Source organism: Eschscholzia californica, unplaced genomic scaffold (assembly GCF_041429995.1).
Source record: "Eschscholzia californica isolate CP2 unplaced genomic scaffold, dmEscCali1.0.p SCAF_1, whole genome shotgun sequence".
NCBI classification, from domain to species: Eukaryota; Viridiplantae; Streptophyta; class Magnoliopsida; order Ranunculales; family Papaveraceae; genus Eschscholzia; species Eschscholzia californica.
In genome coordinates this window covers 75,121,414-75,144,921 of record NW_028238198.1, presented here as the reverse complement: position 1 = coordinate 75,144,921, position 23,508 = coordinate 75,121,414, and the positions used below count along the sequence as shown (strand labels likewise).

The window sequence follows — 23,508 nt, the reverse complement described above, 5'->3', positions numbered from 1 at the left end:
CCAATTTTCAAGCTCATCGTACTTTTAGTATAAAAGAGAACAAACAGCGATGACAGATTAGGAAGGTAAAATAGATTACTTGTAAAACAAGTACATGACTGAAACTGGAAAATTGACTTCCTTTGGAATTACTTCTTCAAAAACTTGATATTTTGTGATAATTTATGTCTAAATCTATTTAGTTAGAAACTTAGAATAGGGAATTGAGGTACATCCTTCAAGGAATCTTGACTTGGATTTACTTCTCATGATGGACTGATGGTGTTAAAAAATTTAAGCGACGACGTCTAAAAGGGGGAAGTATTTGAGTGAAGACTTCCTATAATTGATGCGCGAGGAACCATATCATAAACTCACTGTGAGTTTCATGGTTACAGTCATTTCTTCTGCAAGTTAATTCTGTAAACGAAAAATCAACCACTACTTAATCAAATGAACTTCCTCAAGTGAAAGAAACTTCAGATCCGGTTTTATCTGCTGAGTAATTCAATTTAGTCAGTCAATTTCTAAACTTAATCTATAACATTTTATTATATCTATAGGATATTCCAAAATTAAACGATGTGCCGAACTCCTATCAATGCACGAGGACCTGAAACAAGCTAGAAAACTTTTGAAGGGGATGAAGAGAAGATAATAAGGGCATACTGATTTCAGGAAAGTTGATTGCTTCATCTTTTCATGTATCCAAACTAGTTAAAGATGAATGCACTGGCGTATAATGTAACTAATAGTGTTCCTGTAATCTTTAACATCATTAATGAACAAAAAATTTGATTTCATTTTATCTCACTGAAACCTTGCATTTTCAAGACTTTATTATCATTCATTAGCACTCGTACTTTCTCTACATCATCCCACTTCCCTAATTCAGCATAAATGTTAGATAACAAAACATAATTACCGGAATTCCATGGCTCAAGACGGATGAGCTCCTTCGAAGCAAATTCTGCAAGCTCTAAATCCCCATGAATTCTGCAAGCACTAAGCCATGCACCCAAAATTGCAGCATTTGGTTTCATAGGCATACTCTGAATCAGCTCTTGAGCTTCCCTAATATGCCCACTCCGTCCTAGAAGATCGACCATACACCCATAATGCTGAAGTTCTGGCTCGATTTTGTGTTCCGCAGCCATTGAATCAAATAATGCCCTACCCATGTCTACTAAGCCGGCATGGGTACAACATGCCAAAACTCCAACAAACGTCGCAGCATTAGGGTTTACGCCTTTTTTCTTCATCTTCTCATATAGTTCTATACCGAGTTCGCCTTTCCCATTTAAAGCAAGACCTGAAATCATAACATTCCATGAAACTACACTTTTTCTTGGTATCTCCTTGAAAATTCTTTGTGCAGTTTCGAGATCTCCGCTTTTGCAGTAGAAATCTACAAGCGAGTTGGCTACTAAAACAATCTTACGAAGAAATCCTTTCGAATCTGCATAAGAATGAAGCAATTTCCCAACATCTAATGCCCCTAAATGTGCACAAACAGGAAGAACAATAACAATAGTTGCATCATCTGGTTCAATACCAGCATCCCACATCTCACGAAAAAGTTCTAAAGCTTCAATGTCTCGGCCGCTCTGTGATAAACCTGAAATCATTGAATTCCATGAAACGATACTCCGTTCACTCATCTCCCGGAAAAACTTAATCCCCATATCCACATTTCCTATTTTACAAAACCCACAAATCATCATATTCCAAACTACAACATTTCTGTGAGGCATTAAATCAAACACTTTCCGAGCTTCGTCGATCCTCTTACAACAACTATAAAACTCAACTAGTCCTATTTGAATACAAGTATGAGAATCAAAACCAACATTAATAGTCTGAGCATGAATTCCTTTACCAAATTTGAGACTAGATAAATTTGAACAAGACTTCAACAATGGGACTAAGGTGTATTGATCTGGCCAAATTCCACGATCTTTCATGAGAGAGAATAAATGTAGAGATTCTTCAGAGGGTCCTGAAACTGAATACCCTTTGATCATGGAATTGAATAAGAGGATATTAGGGTTTTCAATTTGGGAAAAGAGTTGACGAGCATAGTCCATTTTGTCAGAGAGTCCACAAACGGAGACGAAGTGAGAGAGGAGGAGATTTGATTGATGGAGGTTGTGGCGGATGATATTGGCATGTATTTCTTTAAGCTTAGTTCGAGTTTGCCGGCCATGGAGGAACCGGAGGAGTTGTCGCTCCGTCTCCCGGAAAAGCTCGATCATCATCTAACGGGTAAATGTGTTTCATGTGCAAAACTGATTCAAGTGAGACAAGATTTTAACTGAAATTTGAATGTCCGCCGCGTTCAAATGAATTTATTTCGAGAGGGGGGCGGGGGCTAGTTCTCGTTTAGCCCCCTAAGATGTGATAAAGTCTTCCCTTTGGTCCAAAGAATTAGACCAACTTCTTTTTTACTAGGAATTTTGTCACAACTTTTTTTTGAATTGTCGGCATGTCTCGAACGTCTAAGATGGAACATTGTACTTCTTACAACTCCAATCAAGGGTTGTTAGCGTCAAAACATTATTGTTTATGTTAGAAAAATCTAAGTCACGTTTTATTTATAATAAAACCATTGTATTGTTTCAAAGTCAGCTAGAATGACCTCTTTTCCCACTTATAAATTTATAATGTTTATCTTTTTTTTCTCTTCAATATTCCTCCTCTTTTTCCTCTCTCTATTTTCTCTATCATTTATCCCATTGATGGGTTTTTGTTCCCCTTCTCATTTTCATCTCTTTTATGGCTTTGAGGTGGAATTCCATAGAACTCATGACGGTGGAGATTTGAAATCGCGCCGACCATAGATGGATTAACGGGAAAGTAATGAGTACAAGTAGAGAGGAAGAAGATTAGGCAATAATACAAAAGCAAGCAGATTGAGAAAGAGGAAGAAAGGAAAGAATACGGGGATACACTTGAGAAAGAAAGGTCTATACTCAATATTTTTCTTGACGGAATACTTTAAGAGGTCGCCAAAATAGAAACTGGTCAAATATGGGGGTTCAAACATATGAGTTGGTCGGATCTCAAGATATTACAAACATTTAGAACTTTATACATAACAACATGTGGTTAGAATCATGACTACACCATATGATATTGGAGCATCATAAAATATAATAGATTATCATGAGACAATCCGAAAAGCAATGAAAAATAGTCCTAAAGGGCCCCAACGATAGATTAACCTCGCCGCCTGTAGAAGGGATGTATATCCATTGAGCTAATAGTCTGTGCAAGTTCAAGTGAATTTGATACAAGGGGTAATTTCTAGAAAGGTCAAAATAATATTGAAAATGAATAGAAAAGCACAAAAAATTTGAAAATTATTATTCAGGTCAAAAAATGTGCAAATACTAAAATACCCCTTTTTGTCATTTTGTGTAACTAAATTCATTTATTTTTCTTTGAACTTTAAATCGATATAACTTTTTTTTGAGATGTCGAATTTTTATAAAAATTATATATTTAGAAATGATTTTTCATTAGCTTTCTTACGAGATCCACTTTCAATACTTTTTTTCAAAAAAAAAAAACCAGAAAAAAACGACGTTTTTTTTCCTTTACGTTTTTCTACAAACGTGTTTGCAACAATCTGTTATGCATTTGCATAATGTAAACTGCAAACATGTGCATAATGTAAACTGCAAACATGTGCACAATCTGTTATGCATTTGCATAATGTAAACTGCAAACATGTGTTTGCATAATGCAAACTGTGTTTGCAAAATATAGATTGCAAACATGATTTGCAAGCTTTGCAGAATATAATATTGGGTTGCATATCTTGCAAACTCGATTTGCAAATTAAGAATATAAACTAAGAACATGTATCTATGAAATCTTGAAGTTTCGCAAACTGAGTTTGAATTTGAGATTTTGCAAAGTGTGTTTGAATTTCAGATTTTAAAAACTGAGTTTGATTTTGCGATTTTGCAAACTCAGTTTGCAAGATTGTACAAACTTCTTCTCCTAATAACTTGTTATGTCTTCTTCCATAAGGGCGATGTAACTTCTTATCTTAATAACTTCATTCACATTTCTCTTCCTGTATTAAAAAATATGTGAATCAATTTAAGTGATTACCAAAAGTCTCGACATGTACAATTTCCATCTTTGAAATGGTGAAATTTGAAGGAATCTCTTAAAGTGATCTGAACCCCAACAATCATGGACATGAACTTGATGGCATTATGGCAATCTCCACAAACTCTTAAGTTCTTGAACACACGTATAGATGATTCGCCATTCAACCATTCAAATTTAGTATAGCAAAAGCAACGACAAGCTTCTCACTATGACTGCACAAAACTTGTTCTTTCTCTTTTTCGTCCACATCTTGGAGAACGCAATCCATGTTGGGTGAATAACCAGCTAGCCTCATCTTCTCTCCCAACTCATCTAGAAAGTCACAGATCGTTCACTTGAACCCATCTCCTGCTACAAAATTACATACCTTATTCTTCACTTGAACCCAACTACAACCTGGCATTTTCACTATCTCTTTTTCTCTCATTAGTTTCCTAATTATGGATGCATCATCCCATTGTAGACACCAGACATAGGCTTATAGGGATTAACTCACTCAAGGCAATGCCTAATTCCTTCTTCAATATTTATTCAGGTAAACCAAATCCTTGGTCAATATTGAGGTTGCTTTCTGTATTTAGTTTACTTTTAGGGCCGGTAATTATAAGGCCCAAAATGGGGAAGTTAAAGAGAATCAGGCCCAGTGTAAAATAATAATGAGAAATAAACCCACTGGGTGAAAGTACGTAACTACCCTCATTTATATAAACTAAAGACTAGAGAGCCCCAACCCTAGTTTTGCCGCCCAAAATTCATTACGTCCCATCATCTCTATTTTCAACCATCCCTCTTTATTAGCCGAACAGAGTGAAACGATTCACTTCGACTTCTCCTTCTCTCTCTCTAACTTTTTTTCGAAAATCTCTCTACAAAACGTTCTTGAGCTCCAACTCCATAAATCTTATCATTCTTCTCATCTTCTCCGTTTTGTTGTTAGGGTTCCGGTTTGAAAGGGTTTTTTCTTGGGTTCGATTTTGAAAAAGGGAACTAGGGTTGTGTCGTTTCCGGTGAGAAACACCTCTATATTCGACGCCGATTGAGAAGCAACTGTTTGAAAGGTATAAAAGAATTGTTTATGTTGATCCTAGAAATATTTTTGTTCGAACTCAAAACCCCCAAATGTTTCGTTTCCTGTAAGTGAACATCCACATAAAATTTCGTATTTTAGGGTTTTTTTTTATGTTTTGATTTTAGACTACTAATGTTTTGTTCGGACTAAGCAGCCTTAAACTACTAATGTTTTTTTGATGTTTTTGATTTTTAGACTACTAATGTTTTTTGATTTTTAGGGGTTTGCTTTTTTTTGTCTGAAGATCTTCATATTGTTTGTAAAGATCTTCATCATGTTTCTTAAGATCTTCATCATGTTTTGATGTGTTTAAAAAATATAGATTTTGTTCTTCAGAAATATTTGGTATGTTGAAACCTTGTGTCATTTTCGATGGTTTTATCTTCAGATTTACATATTAAAATTCTTCGGTTGTAAACATATCTGGTTTTGGTGTTACTAGTATGTGAGATTGATGGGTATACTTTGTTTTCATAACTTGAGGGTTTGTTTTTCAAAACCACAACATATTTGTAAACAAATTTCATATTTGTTTAGATATATGGTTTTGTGCATACTGCTTTCTTGATTTTTTTTTAACATCTGGTTTTATGCAGTAGCTTAAAACATTTTGGGTTTTGTTTCAAACACTTATGGTTTTGTTGTAGTTATTTTGAATTTCGTCTCAGACATTCAGGGGTTTGTTGGTGAATTTTGGGTTCTGTCCCAGACATTCAGGGGTTTGTTGGTGAATTTTGAGTGTTTTACTAGGACATTCTTATTGTCTGAAAGATTTTGTTCTCTGTTGCATTGAACCTCTTTGTCTATAGAACATTCTTATTGTCTGAAACATTTGTAAATATGTTTGTTGTTGAAAGATATGAGTTTTTGACATACAAATTGATTGTTTGCATATAGTTAAATGTTCATATCTTGGCTGTTATTATTTTTTTGATGCTTCTAATTGTACTGATATTTGGTTATTTGTCTGATTCAAGGAGACATCTGTTGTTGCTAGAGGCAGAAAAGATAAAGCAATTGCGGAAGACAACAAGAAAAAGGGCCCATCAATACAGTTTAAATGTAGCTTATATTTTTAGGAGCAAATCAGGTAACTAAAACAAACATAGTTATAATTTTTCTGAGCATATACTCATGTGCTCTAAACATACTAAAATATGTTTTGTTTTACCCGTAAAAATTAAGTGTACATATCCCTAAATTATTATCTGATGAGTAAACTTTAACTTTGAAAACATATATTTTTCTAAAAAACATAATTTCATTTGTTCTAAACATATCAACATGTGTTGTCTCTATACTTTAATGTGTTTATATATCTACTGGAATGCTACGGAAGAGGTAAGAGAAGTCTTAGTTGATAAAACTCGTTATTATTTGAAACATTAGTAAATATGTTTGTTGTTGAAGAAATATGTTTTCAGCAGTCAAAATGAGTTATTTGCATATAGTTAAATGTTCATAACTTGTATGTTACTATATGTTTAATGTTTTTAAATGTAGACAATTGATTATTTGTTAGCTGCAAGGATAAATCTGTTGCTGTGCGAGGGAGAAAAAAGATCGACATTAAAGAGAAAGTCATCGTTGAAGTTAATAAGAAAAAAGGGACATCACAATCTAACATATGTTAGTGGATTGGAGGATTAAGGTGTCATGTTGTGGATATTTTTGTGAACAATTTAACATATGTTCATCTGTATCGATATTTTGAAAAAACAAAGTTTGGAAAATGTAAACAATAGATGAAAAATGCTCTCGTATGATCGGCTTGTGCTACTTGCAATTTCGGAAAAGCAAGAACAACTTAATATTTGCTTTGAGCATATATATAATTTTGTTGAGAATACTTATTTCTGTTGTAAAATAACAATGAATATGGTAGGAAATCTTCTTAACACAAAACTAAATGTTGAGGAGTTCAGAAATAAAATTGTTGAGAACATTTAGTAGAAAGCAAAATAGATTGTATTTAAAATTGTTGAGAACATATGTAATTATGTTCTGAACAACATATATAATGCATTAGTCAAAATAATATTTGTTCGTCAACGGATTTGTTCAAAAATTTACAAACTTGGTGAGACAAACTAAGATTTGCTCAGGAATTCAGAAATAAAATTTAAAACATCTTAATATTAGGTAGAAAGAAAAATAGATTGTATTCAAAACAAAATATTGCAAAAAAAAAACCAATTTTTGGAACATTTGTTAAAATGTTGACAACATATATAACTATGTTCTCAACAACATATATAATGCATTGGCAAAATATTATTTGTTCTTTAATGACTTTGTCAAATACAAAGAATAATATGCATAACATTTACTCAGTAAAACACCCAAAATTCATTAACAAACTCATGAATGTCTGGGACACAACCCAAAATAACTACAACAAAACCGTAAATATTCGAAACATAACCCAAAATTTCTTTAACATAACTTTAAATGTTTTCAAAACCACCCAAAATGCTAACCGAAGACAAAAGCTTTTTTACGAAGTAAAACACTTAAAAATCATCAACTTTTCCCTGAATGTCTGAAACAATCACAAAGGATAATTTGTCTTCCATATTCACTTGAAGAACCAACTTTTCACTGCATTGTAACAATCTTGTCTCTTCTTAACTCTCTGCTTCCAGCTCCTCCTTAGCCTTGAAGAACATATAAACGATTTTATTATTTGAACAAAGTAAAATATTTCACAAAATATATGTCTTATTATCTGAACATATTAAAATATGTTTCATGCAAAACTGGACAGATGTTGGCTAATGCAGACAAAGTTTAGTATGCAAGTAACACATTTTAGGTATTTCAGAACATATCTGAATATGTTTACATCCAAAAAGAAATTGGCTCATCCAAATAGAAACATATCTGAATTTGTTGACATCCAAAAAGAAATTGTTTCCGAAATTACCTAATTTGCTTTCAGCACATCAATTTCTTTCTCCAAACCTGCAAAGAAGTAAAATAAAACATGAAATCTGAAAAACATGAAACATCAATGAAAACATACAGATGAACAAGAAAGTTTTATCAAAACGAAATTTCAGAAAGAGAAAGTTCAAAGAAAAAAATAGAAAAGGTTCAATGAAAGGCTTCCACTCCTCCATCAAATATTTGACCAATATGAGTAAACACAGGGCTCCAAGATTCAGATACTAGTGGTTGGTCCCTTAATGGTGCCTGATCTGGGTGTAGGTCAACCTCCATATGCAAATGCTGTGAAAAAATGTCTTCAAATTAATATATATTATAAGAACACAAAACTTTATGTTGATGGAGAACAAAAAATACTCTGAACAAAAAAGTTTGTGTTTGTGGAAGTGAAAATATGTTTCATGAAATTTATTAAAACAGAAAACATGAAATCACAAAAGGTGAAAACAAAAAAATATATGCTTCCAAAATCAGGGAATTATCTGAACAAAAAAAGTTTGTGTTTGTGGAAGTGAAAATATGTTGCATGAAATTTAGGAAAACAGAAAACATGAAATCACAAAATTCGTGAAAACATAGAACATATGCTTCCGAAAACAGAAAATACTTTGAACACAAAAAGTTGTGTTTCTGGAAGTGAAATATGTTTCATGAAATTTATGAAAACAACAAAAAATGAAGTTTATGAAAACAGAAACACATGAAATTTATGAAAACAGAAACACATAAAATTTATGAAACGGAAAACATATTGGGGTTTTGTTAGGACATAACTTGCTGTGTAACAAAATATGAGTGTGAAAACCAAACAAAATTTCAGAGAGACAGACTTTAAAGAAAAAATAAATGGAAAAGAAATGAAGATGAAGAACAAAGAAGGTTAAGATGTTTTTTTTGAAGAACACAAACTCTCTACAAACTAAAGAAGACTCCAAAATACAGCATACATTTTTCAGTTTGCTCATTGTATTAACATCGTGCTAACAACATATTCTAAAATGCTTAAAATACTTGTCAATTTGTCTGTTAAACATCAATATCTACTAAAACGTAATTTCCAGAGAGAGAAACCGAAAAATAGATCTAAGTTTGTACTTTTTGAATTCTTAAACAAAAAACTCTGTAAAAGTTGTTCACCATGTTAAGAAATTAATTAATGAGGAAGTAATTCTCAGAGACGAAATTTCTAGAAACATCAAGAAAAACCTCATTAATGGTGTTTAAAATCTTTAGATCTGAATTTTTTTTTCTCTAAAACATCAAGAAAAAACCTCATTAAATGAAGATGAACATAAAGAGAGGGAGATTGTTAATATGAAATGAAGATGCAATGAAGATGAACCTAGAGAGACAAGGTTTAAAGAAAACAAGAAGTGAAGATGAAATGGAGAAAATATGTTTTAGTTTGAAGAAATGAGGAAGATGAAACAACAGGTAATCATTTATTAAGTTGCAATAAAAGATTAAAGATGAAGATGAACATACCTTGACTGTTATTCCAAATGAGTTGAAGACCAAGGAAGAAGAAAATAATCAAATTGTGATGAAGATGAAGATGAAAACAAGGTTGTTGAAGATGATGACGATTTTGTTGAAGAAGATGACTGTTATATGGCGAAAAATCCGGTGGAGTTATATGAAGAAAAGGAAACTTTCCGGTGGAGTTATATGAAGAAAAGGAAACTTTTGTTTCTCTTAAGGAGAGGGAGAGCAGAGAGAGGAGAGAGAGAAAAAAGGAAGGAAAGTTTTGGAGAGGGAGGGAAAACTATGAATTTATAATGGAAAGAAAATTCTAAAATCTGGGAAATATATATATATAAAGGGTATAATAGGGATTAACAAAAGAAAGGGGTTCCTAAAGATGGAAAAACTGACCTAGGGATCCGAAATTGGGTTTGATATGGGTTTATTTTTGAAAAAAAGGGTTTGTTAAGTATTATAATTCTAGGGTGGGCCTTATTTTAGTTAACACCCCATTTTTTGGGCTCTTAACTAATTTTTTCTTACTTTTAGGATGAGAAATCATTATATAAAATATGATATACACAGTGAATCTCTGGAAACTGCATAATGCTAGAACCTCCAATGCGAAATAATAGGTACCCGCAGCTTCCATAGCCTCATCTATAGCATTTATACACTGTAACTTAAAAACTTTCAAGGATGGACAAGCTCGAGCTATAAAGAGCACCCCTTGGTTTTTCTTGAATTCTGAATCCAAAATCAAGGTCTCAAGAGAGGTACAGTTAGACCTAACAACTTCCAACGAAATATCAGTAACTTTGTCGCAAATTGCTATTCCATGAGATTTGAGGGACTTACCACAGCCAACAGCTAATTCCACCATGCCTTTATCGATAAAGCCTTCACAAAACCGTAAATTAATATCTTCAAGTTGCTTACAGAACTGCCCCACAACTGTTAGTCCTTGATCACCAATATAACATCCCTACATGCACAATAAGAAACTCTCACAACTTACATTATCCATTACTATATAAATAAGTTATTTTATTCCAACTCTTCAAACAACTATTTAAAAGGGCATTGAAAGATGTTACTGTTGGATCACATTTTAAGTCAGACATTTCATCAAACGTCTAGGGGCTTATTCAAACATACCCGACTTTCCATAGTCGACCGTGAATCCTTTATTTAAAATGTCATGCAATTTCTTATGAAGTCCAAATATTTCTTCAATTGATTCAAAATGTTTGGTCGAAGCAAGACGACGAACAATGAATTCATAGACTCCATGCTCGCAGCAAAAAACATTAAGATTCATAAGATTTTCTGAATTTAGACTCTTATATAAAAGAGCACTTAAACGGAAGAACATATCACTTCTAATTTAGGGTTCTTGAGCTACTTACTTCACTTCTAATTAGGGTTATCTGGTTGGGTGTTCTGAGTTGATTGAGTAGAAGAAGAAGAAAATGGGGGGGGGGGGGAACGAAAAAGGTCGTCGACGTAGACACGTTCAGTAAAATCAGAGACATGAGCAGTTGCGGCAGCCATAACTGCACATGAATAAATCTTCGAGAGCCATTAATAGATTTCTGTAAATCTTGAATCAATAGAAACCAGAAGATGGGTTTTGTAAGAAACAACGTCATTGTTGAAACAGAGAAAAGGATAAAATGCCGCCATTGAAGCTGTTAAAGCTTAAGATTTAGCTGCGTTTAAGATCCGAAACAGAAGAAGAGAAAACGAGAAGAAGGAGAACGAGAAGGCTTTAGAGCGAGAAAGTGTTTTTTTTATCGTATAAGGGTATTTTGGGATAAAAATAATAAGAAATGACCTGATAAGTAATTATCCATATTATTTTAAACCTTGTTTATCAATACCCATAATATTTTGCTAACTTCTGGCTAATAGAAAAAAATAATGATTTTTTTATTATTATGATAATTTTTCAAACATAAATAGTCATTTTCTCTTGATACAACAGACTCACATTTGACTCTTTGAGCAAGGAGAAAAAGGTAGAGGAAGAGGAAGATAACAGGTGGTAAGGAGTGAGGGAGAGTGTGTGTGTGTGACTTCTCGAGAGAAAGTAACTTGTGGATCTAGTAAAAAAAGGGTTATTTCCCTAATGGCCCCCTACTTTGTGACCAGCTTCCCGCCTGGCCCCCTACTTTACGAGAAATACCCATATGGCCCCCCATTACCGTTAACTTTAACTTTCCGTTACTCTCTCTCCTCCATCTCTTTTTCTCTCTCTGCCATGTCACGCCACCTCATCTCTTAGGCCACCTCATCACCTTCTCCGGCAGAGGTCGCCGGCCGGCCAAATTTCCGGCCGGCGACCTTCAAACTAAAAAAAAATAATAATTTTTTTTTTTATCTCTCTCCTCTCTCTCTCTCTAAGAACTCCGGCGAAGGAACCCTTCGCCGGAGTTCGTTTGTTCTCACGAACATACCAGATCTGTTCGTGAGAACAGATCAGTCTGTTCTCACGAACAGACGAACTCCGGCGAATCCTTCGCCGGAGTTCTTAGAGAGAGAGAGAGGAGAGAGATAAAAAAAAAAATTTTTTTTTTAGTTTGAAGGTCGCCGGCCGGAAATTTGGCCGGCCGGCGACCTCTGCCGGAGAAGGTGATGAGGTGGCCTAACAGATGAGGTGGCGTGACATGGCAGAGAAAGAAAAAGAGATGGAAGAGAGAGAGTGACGGAAAGTTAAAGTTAACGGTAATGGGGGGCCATGTGGGTATTTCTCGTAAAGTAGGGGGCCAGGCGGGAAGCTGGTCACAAAGTAGGGGGCCATTAGGGAAATAACCCTAAAAAAAAAGATGAGTGGAGCAAAGGAGAATTTTAGGTTTTAGTCTTTCAGTCACTTAGACAACGAGATTTTATGTATGTAATTAGTAAATAATTTTTGAGTTAATGTGAAACTTTTTTTAAACATTTAAAAATAGGGAGAGTTGACCCATCAAATCATCAATTTTAAATTGAGTATGAATTGGACTATTAACTTTTGGGCCGCTAATCATTTTAAGTAAGAATTTTGTTGTCGTAGGTAAACCCCAATTTGGATATATACAAAGAAAGGACGATAAATCTGCAGGGATTTACTTCAAGTTCCCTCTTTTTTACTTTTCCCGCTAAGACATTAACACAAACACCTCGTTGACATAAACCAGGAAGTAGTAGTAGAGAGAGAGAGAAAGACAAGTTAGAGAGAAAGAGAAGTTAGAGAGTAAGAGAAGTTAGAGAGAGAAAGAGAAGGTTAGAGATAGAGAAAATGAAGTACGTGGTAGTGACGGGAGGAGTGGTGAGTGGACTAGGGAAAGGAGTAACAGCAAGTAGCATCGGTGTTGTTCTTAAAGCATGTGGTCTTCGTGTCACCTCCATCAAAATAGGTTTACTTTCTCCTTCATAGATTCTTCTCTTTAATCTTAATCTGCTTAGTTATTTCTTAGTTTAATTTCTCATAAAAACCTCCATTTTTTATTGATGTAAATTTTAGTTTTGTTTGAACAGAGATCTTGTTATAATACTCATGCAATTGCTCTCTTTTCTTTTTATTAGTTTCAAGATTCATCTGTACCATTTAATCTTTGTTTTCTCTTCACTTTTGGGGGTAATATTAGTAGTAGGATTGACTAGTTTTATTTAAAATTATCTCCAAATTTCTTGTTTTTTTTTTTCATTTATCTTGATGGACTTGGGCTGAATTTGATTCTTTATTGTTAATTTGTTTATCCTAGTTGTTAATTTGTTATCTGTAAGCTTAATCTCACTCATAAGCATATTAGGCATAACGAGAAAACATTATGTGATTTTGTCAGTTTTCATAAGTTCTAATTTGGATATTCTTTATGTTCTTATTATATATGAAGTGATTATTTATCTTGTGTTTGTTCATATAAGTGCAGATCCATACTTGAATATTGATGCGGGTACAATGTCCCCATTTGAACATGGGGAAGTTTTTGTTCTCGATGATGGTGGAGAGGTTTGATTTCTTCGTTATGTCTCTTTAAATTACATATTTACATCAATAATTAGCCAAAAACACATTGATAATTGGTTGGTTCTTGGGTATAATCGTATCTACTTATCTTCTTATTTAGTAGTAGAACAGTTAACGATATTTACTAGTCACTGTCAACACCTTTACCATCACGTCTTTGTCATTTTCTAAATTCATACATATTGCTCAACTATTAATTACCTATGATTTGTGTTTCTTGAGAAAGGTTGACTTGGATTTGGGAAACTATGAGCGCTTCTTGGATATCACACTTACTAGAGACAACAATATAACTACAGGAAAGATATATCAGGTGTTAAAATATGTTTGATTCTATTTTGATACAATAAAGTTCATATTCTAAGTTATCCCTAAGTTGCTTTAAGATAATCAATATCTTTTCCTTGGCCCCAGTCTGTACTTGAGAAAGAAAGAAAGGGTGATTACCTTGGGAAGACTGTTCAGGTATTTCTTGATATAACCTAATTTTCACGCTTTACTTTTCTTTTATGATGTTTATACTAAGATTTTAAGTATCAAGAACTGTAGAAATGTTGGTTGAATGGTGTAACTTGCAAATTTGAGTGGATTTCAGGTGGTTCCACACATTACAGATGCCATTAAGAATTGGATAGAATCTGTATCTCTCATTCCTGTTGATGGCAAAGAGGGGCCGGCTGATATTTGTGTAATAGAGTTAGGGGGAACTGTAGGTAAGGGACAACGAAGACGGGGACGTATTATTGTCTTTCATATTGTTGAAATTTAGTGCAATGTTTTTTAGCCTCCTGATCATTATCTTTAATATTAATTTAATTTATTTTGTATTAGGTGACATTGAATCCATGCCATTCATTGAGGCTCTGCGACAACTGTCATTTTCTGTTGGTAGGACTGCGTTTTACTTTTGTATTTTTTTCACTCTTCATCACTTAAATTATTTTCTCTCTATTAATTTTCGTCATTTAGTTAGTAGTGTCACTAAATTTCTCATGCTAGTGCATGTAGTTGGAAACACAATGGACCCGAATGCTGACCTTTGAGGCATGCCCACCAATGAACAGTTTTCTTTCTGTTTTTGCTTTTTTTTGTTACGTTGGCATTTGAATGCATGAATTGTAACGTCAGGTGACCGCTTGGAGCTTTTTTTAATAGCTACAAGTCTAGAATTAATCCGGTTAACCTGATTATCAGCATCTTCGTTGGGACTTGGAACAATGGATATATGATATATCTAAACCTCTCGTACAAGAGAATTGTCTACGTGATGCAATTCGGAGATTCTTTTTTTTTTTCAAATTGAAAATTTCCCATTTGCACAAATAAATTATGTTTTACTTTACTAAGTGCTTTGTCATCTTAGACTTCGATTCCTTCTCCAGGACAGAACAACTTCTGCCTCGTTCACGTGAGCCTTATACCAGTTTTGGGCGTAGTCGGTGAGCAAGTAATTCTCCGAATTATAATTTTACTTTTTAGAATCAGCTTTTGTGATTTTCAAGCTTCTATTTCATTTCCCGACGGATTCGTATATCCTTATCAGCTGTAGTTATTCTTTTGCTGGGATTAAATTTTTTCTGAAAAGATTGGTTTGTTTACTAGCATCTACGTTTTTGTAGAAAACAAAGCCTACACAACATAGTGTACGAGAACTGAGGGCACTGGGTTTGACCCCTCATTTGTTAGCATGTCGTTCAGCTCAGGTATTTCTGTTTCCTACTTGTACCATGATCAAGGAATGAAATTTCGGTTTCGGTCCAAAAGTGGAAACTTTTCGTAGAAACATTTCGGTCAGTGTGGAAATCTTAGAAATCTACATAAATGATAGAGATATGATGCAATTATGTATAACAAGATTATTAAACCATAATGAAGCATACAAATGATGTGTCTAACGGATTAACATTATTTATTAGTTTGAGGGAATATTAACAATTACACAGTTACGTCTGAGGGTAAATTGGATACTTTTTTTTACTATAACACGCAAAAGATAACATTCTTAGTGATATTAGCTAACAAACTATGTTAGTTTGAGAAGGTAGCGTCAATTACATTGTTATATCAAGGGTGTTACTACGGCAAAATCAGTTTAGGCAGTTAAGTCAGGGCGTAAATCGTTCAAATAGATCTAGAAAACTTTAAAAACATAACATAAAAATAAAGAGATATCTTTGAGAAATGAAGATGAAAAAGATGAAGGAAGAGATATGTTTCTAGTATTAGTTTTCTGGTTTTTTTGCTAGGTTTTTATTATGTCGCTCGAAATTTCCATCATGTCATTGGAAATTTTGAAGTTTCCAACAATTTCGGTGGAAATTTCGATCATGTCAGTGGAAATTATGCGGGAAATAGTTGTATGTGTTATTCCGTGTCTCTAATCTAAGTTTAGGAAACGTTTCGCGAAATTTTGGTGACTTGACCATGATATCTACCTACATTCACCTAATAGTTCGAAAGGCAGCTATGTCCTAATAAACATCTCAGGTAAGAGTAAGACCAATATCGTTGGCTACAATAAATTATTGTTCTTATTTGCTCAATGTAGATGAACTAGTCTGTCTTACCTATGTTATACAGACCAGTCAGTTGTCCTTATCTCACAAACTTATGTCCAAGGATTAGCAACTAGGGGCATGCATATAAACATCTACTCTTATCACTTCATCTTGGTCAAGTTGTACGCAGATACTGAATCTTCAATTGTTGACTATACTTAATGCGCCCTTTCCATTCTTTCGACAAGGTCAACTACCACAGATTTGTAGTTTTAGTTATGGCTAGTCCTAAAAGGAAAAATCTGTTCTTGTCTTTCTTCAAAAAAAAAAAAAATCTTATGCCATGGTGTTATTTTGCAGCCTTTATTGGACAATACAAAAGAGAAACTTTCGCAGTTTTGCCATGTCCCAGTGAGTGGTTTTTATTCTAACATTTACTCAAGGAATTCTGAAATGATTCATAGTCTCACTTTGTGGTAATATGTTTTCTTTCTGTTTTCTATTCTCTCAGGCTGGTAATATTCTTAATATCTATGACGTCCCGAATATCTGGCATGTCCCACTCTTACTGCGGGTTAGTTTCACATTTTGGAATCCACTGATGTTTGTTTTGTCTTGCTCTTTTGCCCAGTTATCTGACCCAATCACTTTTTTCAGAACCAAAATGGGCATTATGCCATTCTAAATCAGCTAGACTGTCTAAAGTAAGTGCTTGCGTTTTAACCTGTCTTCTTTGACTTCGATATATTATTTAGGACTGGGATCTTAGGGTCTCAGAACACTGATATTATCTGCAATCGTGGACATTTTCATGACCTATTTGACTATACCAGAAACTGTAACAACTTGATTGTGTAATTTGACTCTTTCTCTGAATCTTGTTTCAGCAATTCACAACCTCCTAACTTGGAAGAATGGACGAGGAGAGCAGACACCTACGATAACCTCACAAATTCTGTCAGTAGTATTACAATGAAAATGCTCTTCTTTCGATGTATTTCTCTTCTAGCACAACTCACATCAATCGCTCCGAATGCAGGTCAGGATAGCACTGGTTGGGAAGTATACTGGTCTCACAGATTCATATTTGTCTGTTGTGAAGGTGAGTTAAAGGCTTCCTCTTTCTATACCTCTCCAACAACCTCCCTTTACTCTGAATGCCACTACTTTCATTTCTTTTTGGCAATTTCACTTGCTATATATGAGGGGGGTTTGGCTGGTAAGCGTGTATCTGCTATGCTGCACATACTTCCGCAAAGGAAAAGATAATTATTGTTCGATAACTTTGGGGGACCATCTAAAATTATATAGGAACTATCTTCTCCCAGAGAGCGTAATGTGTTATCTTGCATCCTTTCCATTATGAGTTAACAATTATTTTGTCTCTAAAACCTTTGTACCTTACAATACTACCCAGTCCTTAGTCCTTACCTAATATGGAGAAGTAATAAGGTTTCATTAAAGAGATTGGCAATACAAGAGGAGAACCACTCTTATCCCTGTGACATTGGCTTTTTCTAAAAGGTTGGTCTCAGACCTAATTTGTAGTCACTTTGTAGATTGAAAAGGTTTCCGCTTAATCCCAGTATCCTAGTTGAGTACTCGTCTTGTGTTTGGTTATTTGCAGGCTCTCTTGCATGCCTGTGTAGCATGCTCTCTAAAGCCATCAGTTGACTGGATTGCAGCTTCGGACCTCGAAGGGGATACAGCAAAGTCGGTATGAACCTCTAAATAATGTCATCTTGCTGGTGAATTCGTAGATTGTCAATACTCTAACAACTTCACTCCACAGGCACCAGAAACCCATACTGCTGCATGGGAGACGCTAAGGGTAAGCTTTAGTTGCAAAGCGTTAAAATTGTTCCTATCTATATTCTGAAGAGGCACTTATGTAGCCGCCCTTCGCTAAGTTTACTCTAGTAGTTGATTAATTACATCCCATCATTCGATCGTTGCCCAAGACAGGGCCACGATGAGCCTGTTCCTTATGTCTTACATTCATTAAGAGACAAAGAATTGGTTCCTGAGGGCCATTGATAAATCAATGTTAGTGATCGAAGTTATATCTTTCACTGTAATCGCCGTGAATCATTAACCATATTGATTTGTTTAGGTGAGCTGAGTTAAACTAGACGTGTAGGAGCAGAGTTTATGAGTCTAGTTACTTAAATGCAAAGTATTTAGTGGTCGGAAGATATTACCTAAAATTTGGTATTTGCAGAATGCTGCATGTGTCTTGGTTCCTGGTGGATATGGAGATCGCGGTGTGGAAGGAATGGTATTAGCTGCAAAGTATGCCAGAGAGAATCGCGTTCCTTATCTTGGGATCTGCTTGGGAATGCAGATTTCTGTGATTGAGTTCGCTAGATCTGTATGTAGCCTCTTTTGGTTTCTAAATGCGTTTCTTTTACTTTTTATACCATTGTGTTGTTCCTGACATCTTTTACCTTGTTTCCTTTTTTATCATATGATTTTAAATTAAGATTTTGCATCTGGAAAGTGCAAACAGTGCAGAGTTTAAATCTGAGACACCTGATCCTGTTGTAATTTTCATGCCAGAGGTACGTCTTTTTGTCTTGAGATTTATGTGTTAATAATAGTAATCTTAAGAGAAAAGTGCTTACAGAGAAAGTTAGACTAACATCTACCAACTTGACTAATCTTTTTCTTTGCTGATATGAATTACATGCAGGGATCACGAACACACATGGGGAGTACAATGAGATTAGGATCACGAAGAACATTCTTTCAGACCACTGATTGTATTACATCAAAGCTGTATGTAACAGTTTTTGATTTATCTAGAAACACTTTTTATTCAGATGAATTTCTAACCAACAATTACCTTCGATTAGTCTGAGTTTTTGTTTTTATGTTGCTTAAAGTATAACTTATTTATATATTATAGATATCATAATTCTTCTTATGTGGATGAGCGCCATCGGCATCGGTATGAGGTCAGTCTCAAATTTATCTGTGGCACGAACCTTCAGAACTTCCTTACTTCTTTTATTAGTTTATGGGCACTATTTATGTACGTTAATGTTCACTAACTAAAACAATATGGTGTAGGTCAACCCAGAGTATATTGACAAGTTAGAAGCAGCTGGCCTGAGTTTTGTAGGGAGGGATGAAACTGAAAATAGAATGGAGGTAGATTACGGCCAATACTTACAAGTCCATTCAGTGTCAAAATTAATCGAAAATATGAATTATATATTTTGTGCAGATTTTAGAGCTTCCTAGCCATCCTTTCTATGTGGGAGTGCAATTTCATCCGGAGTTCAAATCACGCCCTGGGCGGCCATCTGCTGTATTTCTAGGTAATATTTCTTGAACTTAATTGGCATCTTTCAGTTAGATGTCCTCACTCGTCACATTGATCTTGGAGTTAACCATCACTCTAGAGTGTATTATTGTGACATAAATGAGAGAATTTTAATTAGTTTCCTGAATTGGTATATAAGTTTTCCATTTTACCATCAGCTATAGTCTTATAGAGAATTAGTTAAGATCTTATGTTTAAAATCTCTGCCTGAAATAATGTTGATGCAAACTGCAGGTCTTGTATTGGCGGCAACTGGACAGTTGGAAACTTACCTTCATAGGCACCAAAATGGAAGTTAGGGTGGAACTTGTACCGTTTATAGCTGCTCTACATCATAATTTTCATGGGTAAAACTTGTTAGAATTTTCAGCCGGTTAATATTTGATTGGTCTATTTACTAATATTTTTTGTGCAGTTCTTAATGTTCCCTAGCGGGCAGTGTCAGCCCAGAAACAGGCAAACACGGCCCCTTTATTAGACACCTTAGCACGTGTATGGGCACGTGCATTGGCAGACCCGCCACAACCTGTCGTGAATTTCTAGCGGTTCTTACTTGACGTGCTCATCACGGTCACGGCTTTCTTGCAGGAAAAACAAAGTGGAGCATCATGCGCTTTTGTGGATCTAGGGTGTTGATTCTGAAGTAAGCAATGTCAAAGTACTCCAGATGATAGTTCTTTAACCCTTTATTGAACTCATGTTTACTCTTTTCACTTTTTGATGCTTTCAGCTTTCTCATAGTGACTCAAACGAAAAAGAGTAACGTTTTGCTTTATTCAGTTCTGTTGATTATGATCCAAATTAAGAAAATCATATCTCAAGAAGCATCTAAACAACTTTTTGCACCCACTGAGTGGATGTTAACGTAATAATATATCATCATTTTATTATTCGATTATTTGTTTCTTTTTGTCTTCTAATGTTATGATTCATGTTGAATTATGCTTCCACCTGATGTTATCTCGTATGAACTGTTCAACAACTCTTAAGTGATAGCAAATTAGGTCAAAATTCATGTCTGTGTAGTGTGTAGTTGCTGGTAACTTGATATAGTCATTAAACAGATCTACAGAACTTCAGGCTCTTAACAGATAGCAGTCTAATAGATGCCTCTCAGGAAATCGCTATAAAACTAAACTATCGTGTCCATCAATTTGAATACCGTGTTTATTGTAGAACTCATAAAAATCCATATAAATCTGAACAAAATAATCTCACAATATCTACAATAATGCCGCCGATAAGCCAAGAATAAAAATTACATGAAATAATTCAAAAAATAGATATAGCTGATGAATCTGTTTTAGTTTCTTCAATTTGTGCCTCTGTTTATCATTTCATTGTATTGTAGATAAGAAATTTGTCTCTGTAGTTTCATTTGTGCATGAAACTTTGTTATGAATTCTTCTGCTTTTAGATCGATTCCTTCATCTTCGATTATAATAACTTCTGCAGCATTTAACCCGTTATCCTCTTCGACATCAAAATCGTAATCTTCACCTCTGCCATCCTTATCATCATCTATTAAGAAACTCTTTCTTGCTTTATATATAACATCATCATCAAACTCATAATCAAAATCAACCTGTGGTTTTATACATGGAAGATTAGGCAAGTGAAATCTCATTGAATTAGGTCTATGCATTTTGAATTGAAATAGAGGGGTTTCATCGAAAGATAATTCTCGTTCTTGATATTGAATAGAACTACGAGGTTGAGTGTGATGGCCTAAACTCTTGATATAATTGGGCAGAACCCGAAGTTCCATCATGAATGCTCGCTTCGAAAAACCTCCCTTTCTTGCCCATAATAAAGCTACTCGTAGAAGATTCCATGCCCGACGACTAAAAACCCTTTTCTTCTTGTTGGTCATATTTGAATCCATTTTCTTCTTGGGCGTGTTTGAATCCATTTTCTTGGTAAGATTTGCAGGCAGGTTATAGTAGTAAGTTTCAGTTGCAGTAATGGTGAGAGAAAATGTTGTGGGTTTGTTTGTGTTTTGGAATGGATTTAAAGTAAGGGATATATTTATATTATGATTAAACGCGGTGACGTGGAGTCTGAAAAACTAATAAACATTGGTTGTGCAATCTCCTGGAAAACACGGTTGTACGCGGCTGTCAAGTTCGGCCGTTATATTTCCCATTTTGCCACTTCTCTTTATTTACTATAGTATTATATCCAACCCTAGATTCCAATCCAAATAATTGATATACATCTCTTTATATGTGTTCACATTTGTTAGATAGAGTAATATGTGATTCTCTATTGGAGAGAGCATAGTTCAGATCTTATTGTTTCGAGTTCTATTTGGTACGAATGATTTGGTCTATTCAAGCCTGTCTTGTAGTTTAACTGTCGAGTTTTTGCTAAATATACGCAATGGGGTTTTGACTGAAGTCTGAGTTATAGTCTACCCTAATACTAATGCCTTTTGATAGAGGTTTATTTTGTAAATGACCAGGGTAGTAACCCTTTTTGCCCATCATCTTGAAGTTATAGCCATACTATGACATAAAATAGAGGAAACAATTATGTTTGTGAACATGAACAAAAAAGAATTCATTAAAACAGTTCAACATCACTAAATTGTTACGTGTCAAGATCCACCCTTAAAGATCTATAAGTATTTAGTCCTTTGTCTAAAATGCCAAAATACCTTCAGTCAACAGATTCTATACATCTGGTAGTTTGTGCAATGCATCTGGTAGCTTGTTTAATGCATCTGGTAGCTTGTATATTGCATGTGACAGTTTGTACAATGCATTTTTAAATATGTAATCCATTTTAGTCTATGATTTTAGGTTCTTAGCATCTAAAAAATTATGTTACGAATATGACTTTGTATGAGTCTTATATGTAATGCATTTCTAATTCAATGTTGGTATATTGTATCTGGTAGTTGGTACAATGCATTTTTAAGTGTGTAATTGTATCTGGTAAATTGTACAAACTATGTGAATAATGTACAATAATTCTGAAAAATGCATGGAATATCGTAAGTAATGCTTGAAAAACATGGTGAGCAATGTAAGGTATAAGTTCGACAATGTTAGAGTAATGGTTGAATTATAAAATACAAATGAAATATACATTGTATGAATGTATGGTACAACTAATACAATGCGACAATAGTGGTTCAAATATAAAAGAAGCTTGAAGAAAATACATTGTATTATCATTCCTTACACATTCTTAAAAATGTACATATTGTAAATCATTAGACAATTATAACATACATTTTAAAAAATGCACAAACTATCTGAATAATGTACCACACTATCTAAATAATATACCATAATTCTGAAAAATGTGTACAAAATTATATGTATAGAGGGGTAAAGTTGGAAGAAAGAAAAAAAAATCCTAGAGATGGGATTTAGTGCATTGAGATCCGTTTTTTGGACTAGATGTGAGTTTATAGAGAGTTTTTGGACTTTTGATTCATTTTGGGAGATGGATAGACTATTTGTTCCAACAAGAGTTTTTGGACCTCCCGCCTATTTTTTCATAATTACATAGCTCATTGTTTAGTGCAAACAAGAACCTATACTATAGTAACACTCTATCCATATAGAATTCAGGCACAATAATATATTTCCATTTCACTATGTATGGTTAGGGATCCATAAAATCTGAACATTTGAACTATGAAACTTACAGGGTTTTTACATGAAAATAAACAACAATTATTTGGGAATTGAAAATGTGTAGGGGCAATAAAGTCATAATAAAAGAGGAGTAGGACCCATGAACTTTCTTAGAGGTGAAGAGTATTTGGTTGGAAGTTGGTCTGGCTGTCCAATTTTGGACATTAAAAAAACAGCACAAAAGTGAGAAGACTTTTGTTGTTTGGCAACAATAATAATGGAACATTGTTCAACAAAAAAAAAAACAATAATAATGGAACAAATATTTGTCCCTTTCTCCTCCTATATTCCCTTTATAATCCTATTAGAGAAAGAATCCAGATATATAGAGAGAGAGGGAGTCAATCAGGCCTTCTTGTTCTTCCTATCAATGTTATTTGGGCCTTGGGAAGGAGTCTTCTATTCTATGCTCTGTTTTTCTATTTGTGATTAAA

At 34.3% G+C, this 23,508-nt stretch overlaps 3 protein-coding genes and 1 long non-coding RNA gene across 6 annotated transcripts; 1 reads left to right on the top strand and 3 right to left on the bottom strand.

Annotated features, from left to right (window-relative positions):
* Positions 1–697: 697 nt before the first annotated feature.
* LOC147569141 (Tetratricopeptide repeat (TPR)-like superfamily protein) lies at positions 698–2,291 on the bottom strand. The gene has a single exon (XM_086655585.1). It carries the CDS (start codon positions 2,235–2,237, stop codon positions 780–782), a length of 1,458 nt encoding a protein of 485 aa, XP_086511711.1. The 5' UTR covers positions 2,238–2,291; the 3' UTR covers positions 698–779.
* A 5,207-nt stretch (positions 2,292–7,498) lies between these two features.
* LOC147569140 (uncharacterized) lies at positions 7,499–10,085 on the bottom strand. Its single transcript, XR_015238571.1, has 3 exons — positions 9,608–10,085; positions 8,100–8,404; positions 7,499–7,830 (listed from the first exon to the last, which is right to left on the bottom strand). It is a non-coding gene; the product is annotated as an uncharacterized LOC147569140 (long non-coding RNA).
* A 1,487-nt stretch (positions 10,086–11,572) lies between these two features.
* Positions 11,573–20,314, top strand: LOC147569139 (uncharacterized). 3 transcript variants are annotated; one of them, XM_086655582.1, is made up of 24 exons: positions 11,573–11,694; positions 12,393–12,984; positions 13,501–13,580; positions 13,825–13,911; positions 14,013–14,063; positions 14,194–14,311; positions 14,430–14,486; positions 14,981–15,045; positions 15,218–15,301; positions 16,457–16,507; positions 16,608–16,670; positions 16,754–16,800; positions 16,984–17,053; positions 17,136–17,198; positions 17,724–17,813; positions 17,889–17,927; positions 18,318–18,467; positions 18,580–18,657; positions 18,789–18,874; positions 19,005–19,053; positions 19,169–19,249; positions 19,326–19,419; positions 19,659–19,771; positions 20,013–20,314. In XM_086655582.1, the coding sequence occupies exons 2-23, from the start codon at positions 12,867–12,869 to the stop codon at positions 19,721–19,723; spliced, it is 1,686 nt and encodes a 561-aa protein (XP_086511708.1). In that variant the 5' UTR covers positions 11,573–11,694; positions 12,393–12,866; the 3' UTR covers positions 19,724–19,771; positions 20,013–20,314. The 3 variants fall into 3 exon arrangements, 2 of the variants coding, with proteins under 2 accessions (XP_086511708.1, XP_086511710.1); XR_015231207.1 differs by lacking the exon at positions 11,573–11,694 and having other exon boundaries at positions 12,408–12,984; positions 20,013–20,067; positions 20,155–20,314; XM_086655584.1 differs by lacking the exon at positions 11,573–11,694 and having other exon boundaries at positions 12,565–12,774; positions 12,836–12,984.
* A 255-nt stretch (positions 20,315–20,569) lies between these two features.
* LOC147569138 (uncharacterized) lies at positions 20,570–21,419 on the bottom strand. Its single transcript, XM_086655586.1, has one exon. The coding sequence runs from the start codon at positions 21,334–21,336 to the stop codon at positions 20,737–20,739; it is 600 nt and encodes a 199-aa protein (XP_086511712.1). The 5' UTR covers positions 21,337–21,419; the 3' UTR covers positions 20,570–20,736.
* Between the last annotated feature and the right edge of the window lie 2,089 nt (positions 21,420–23,508).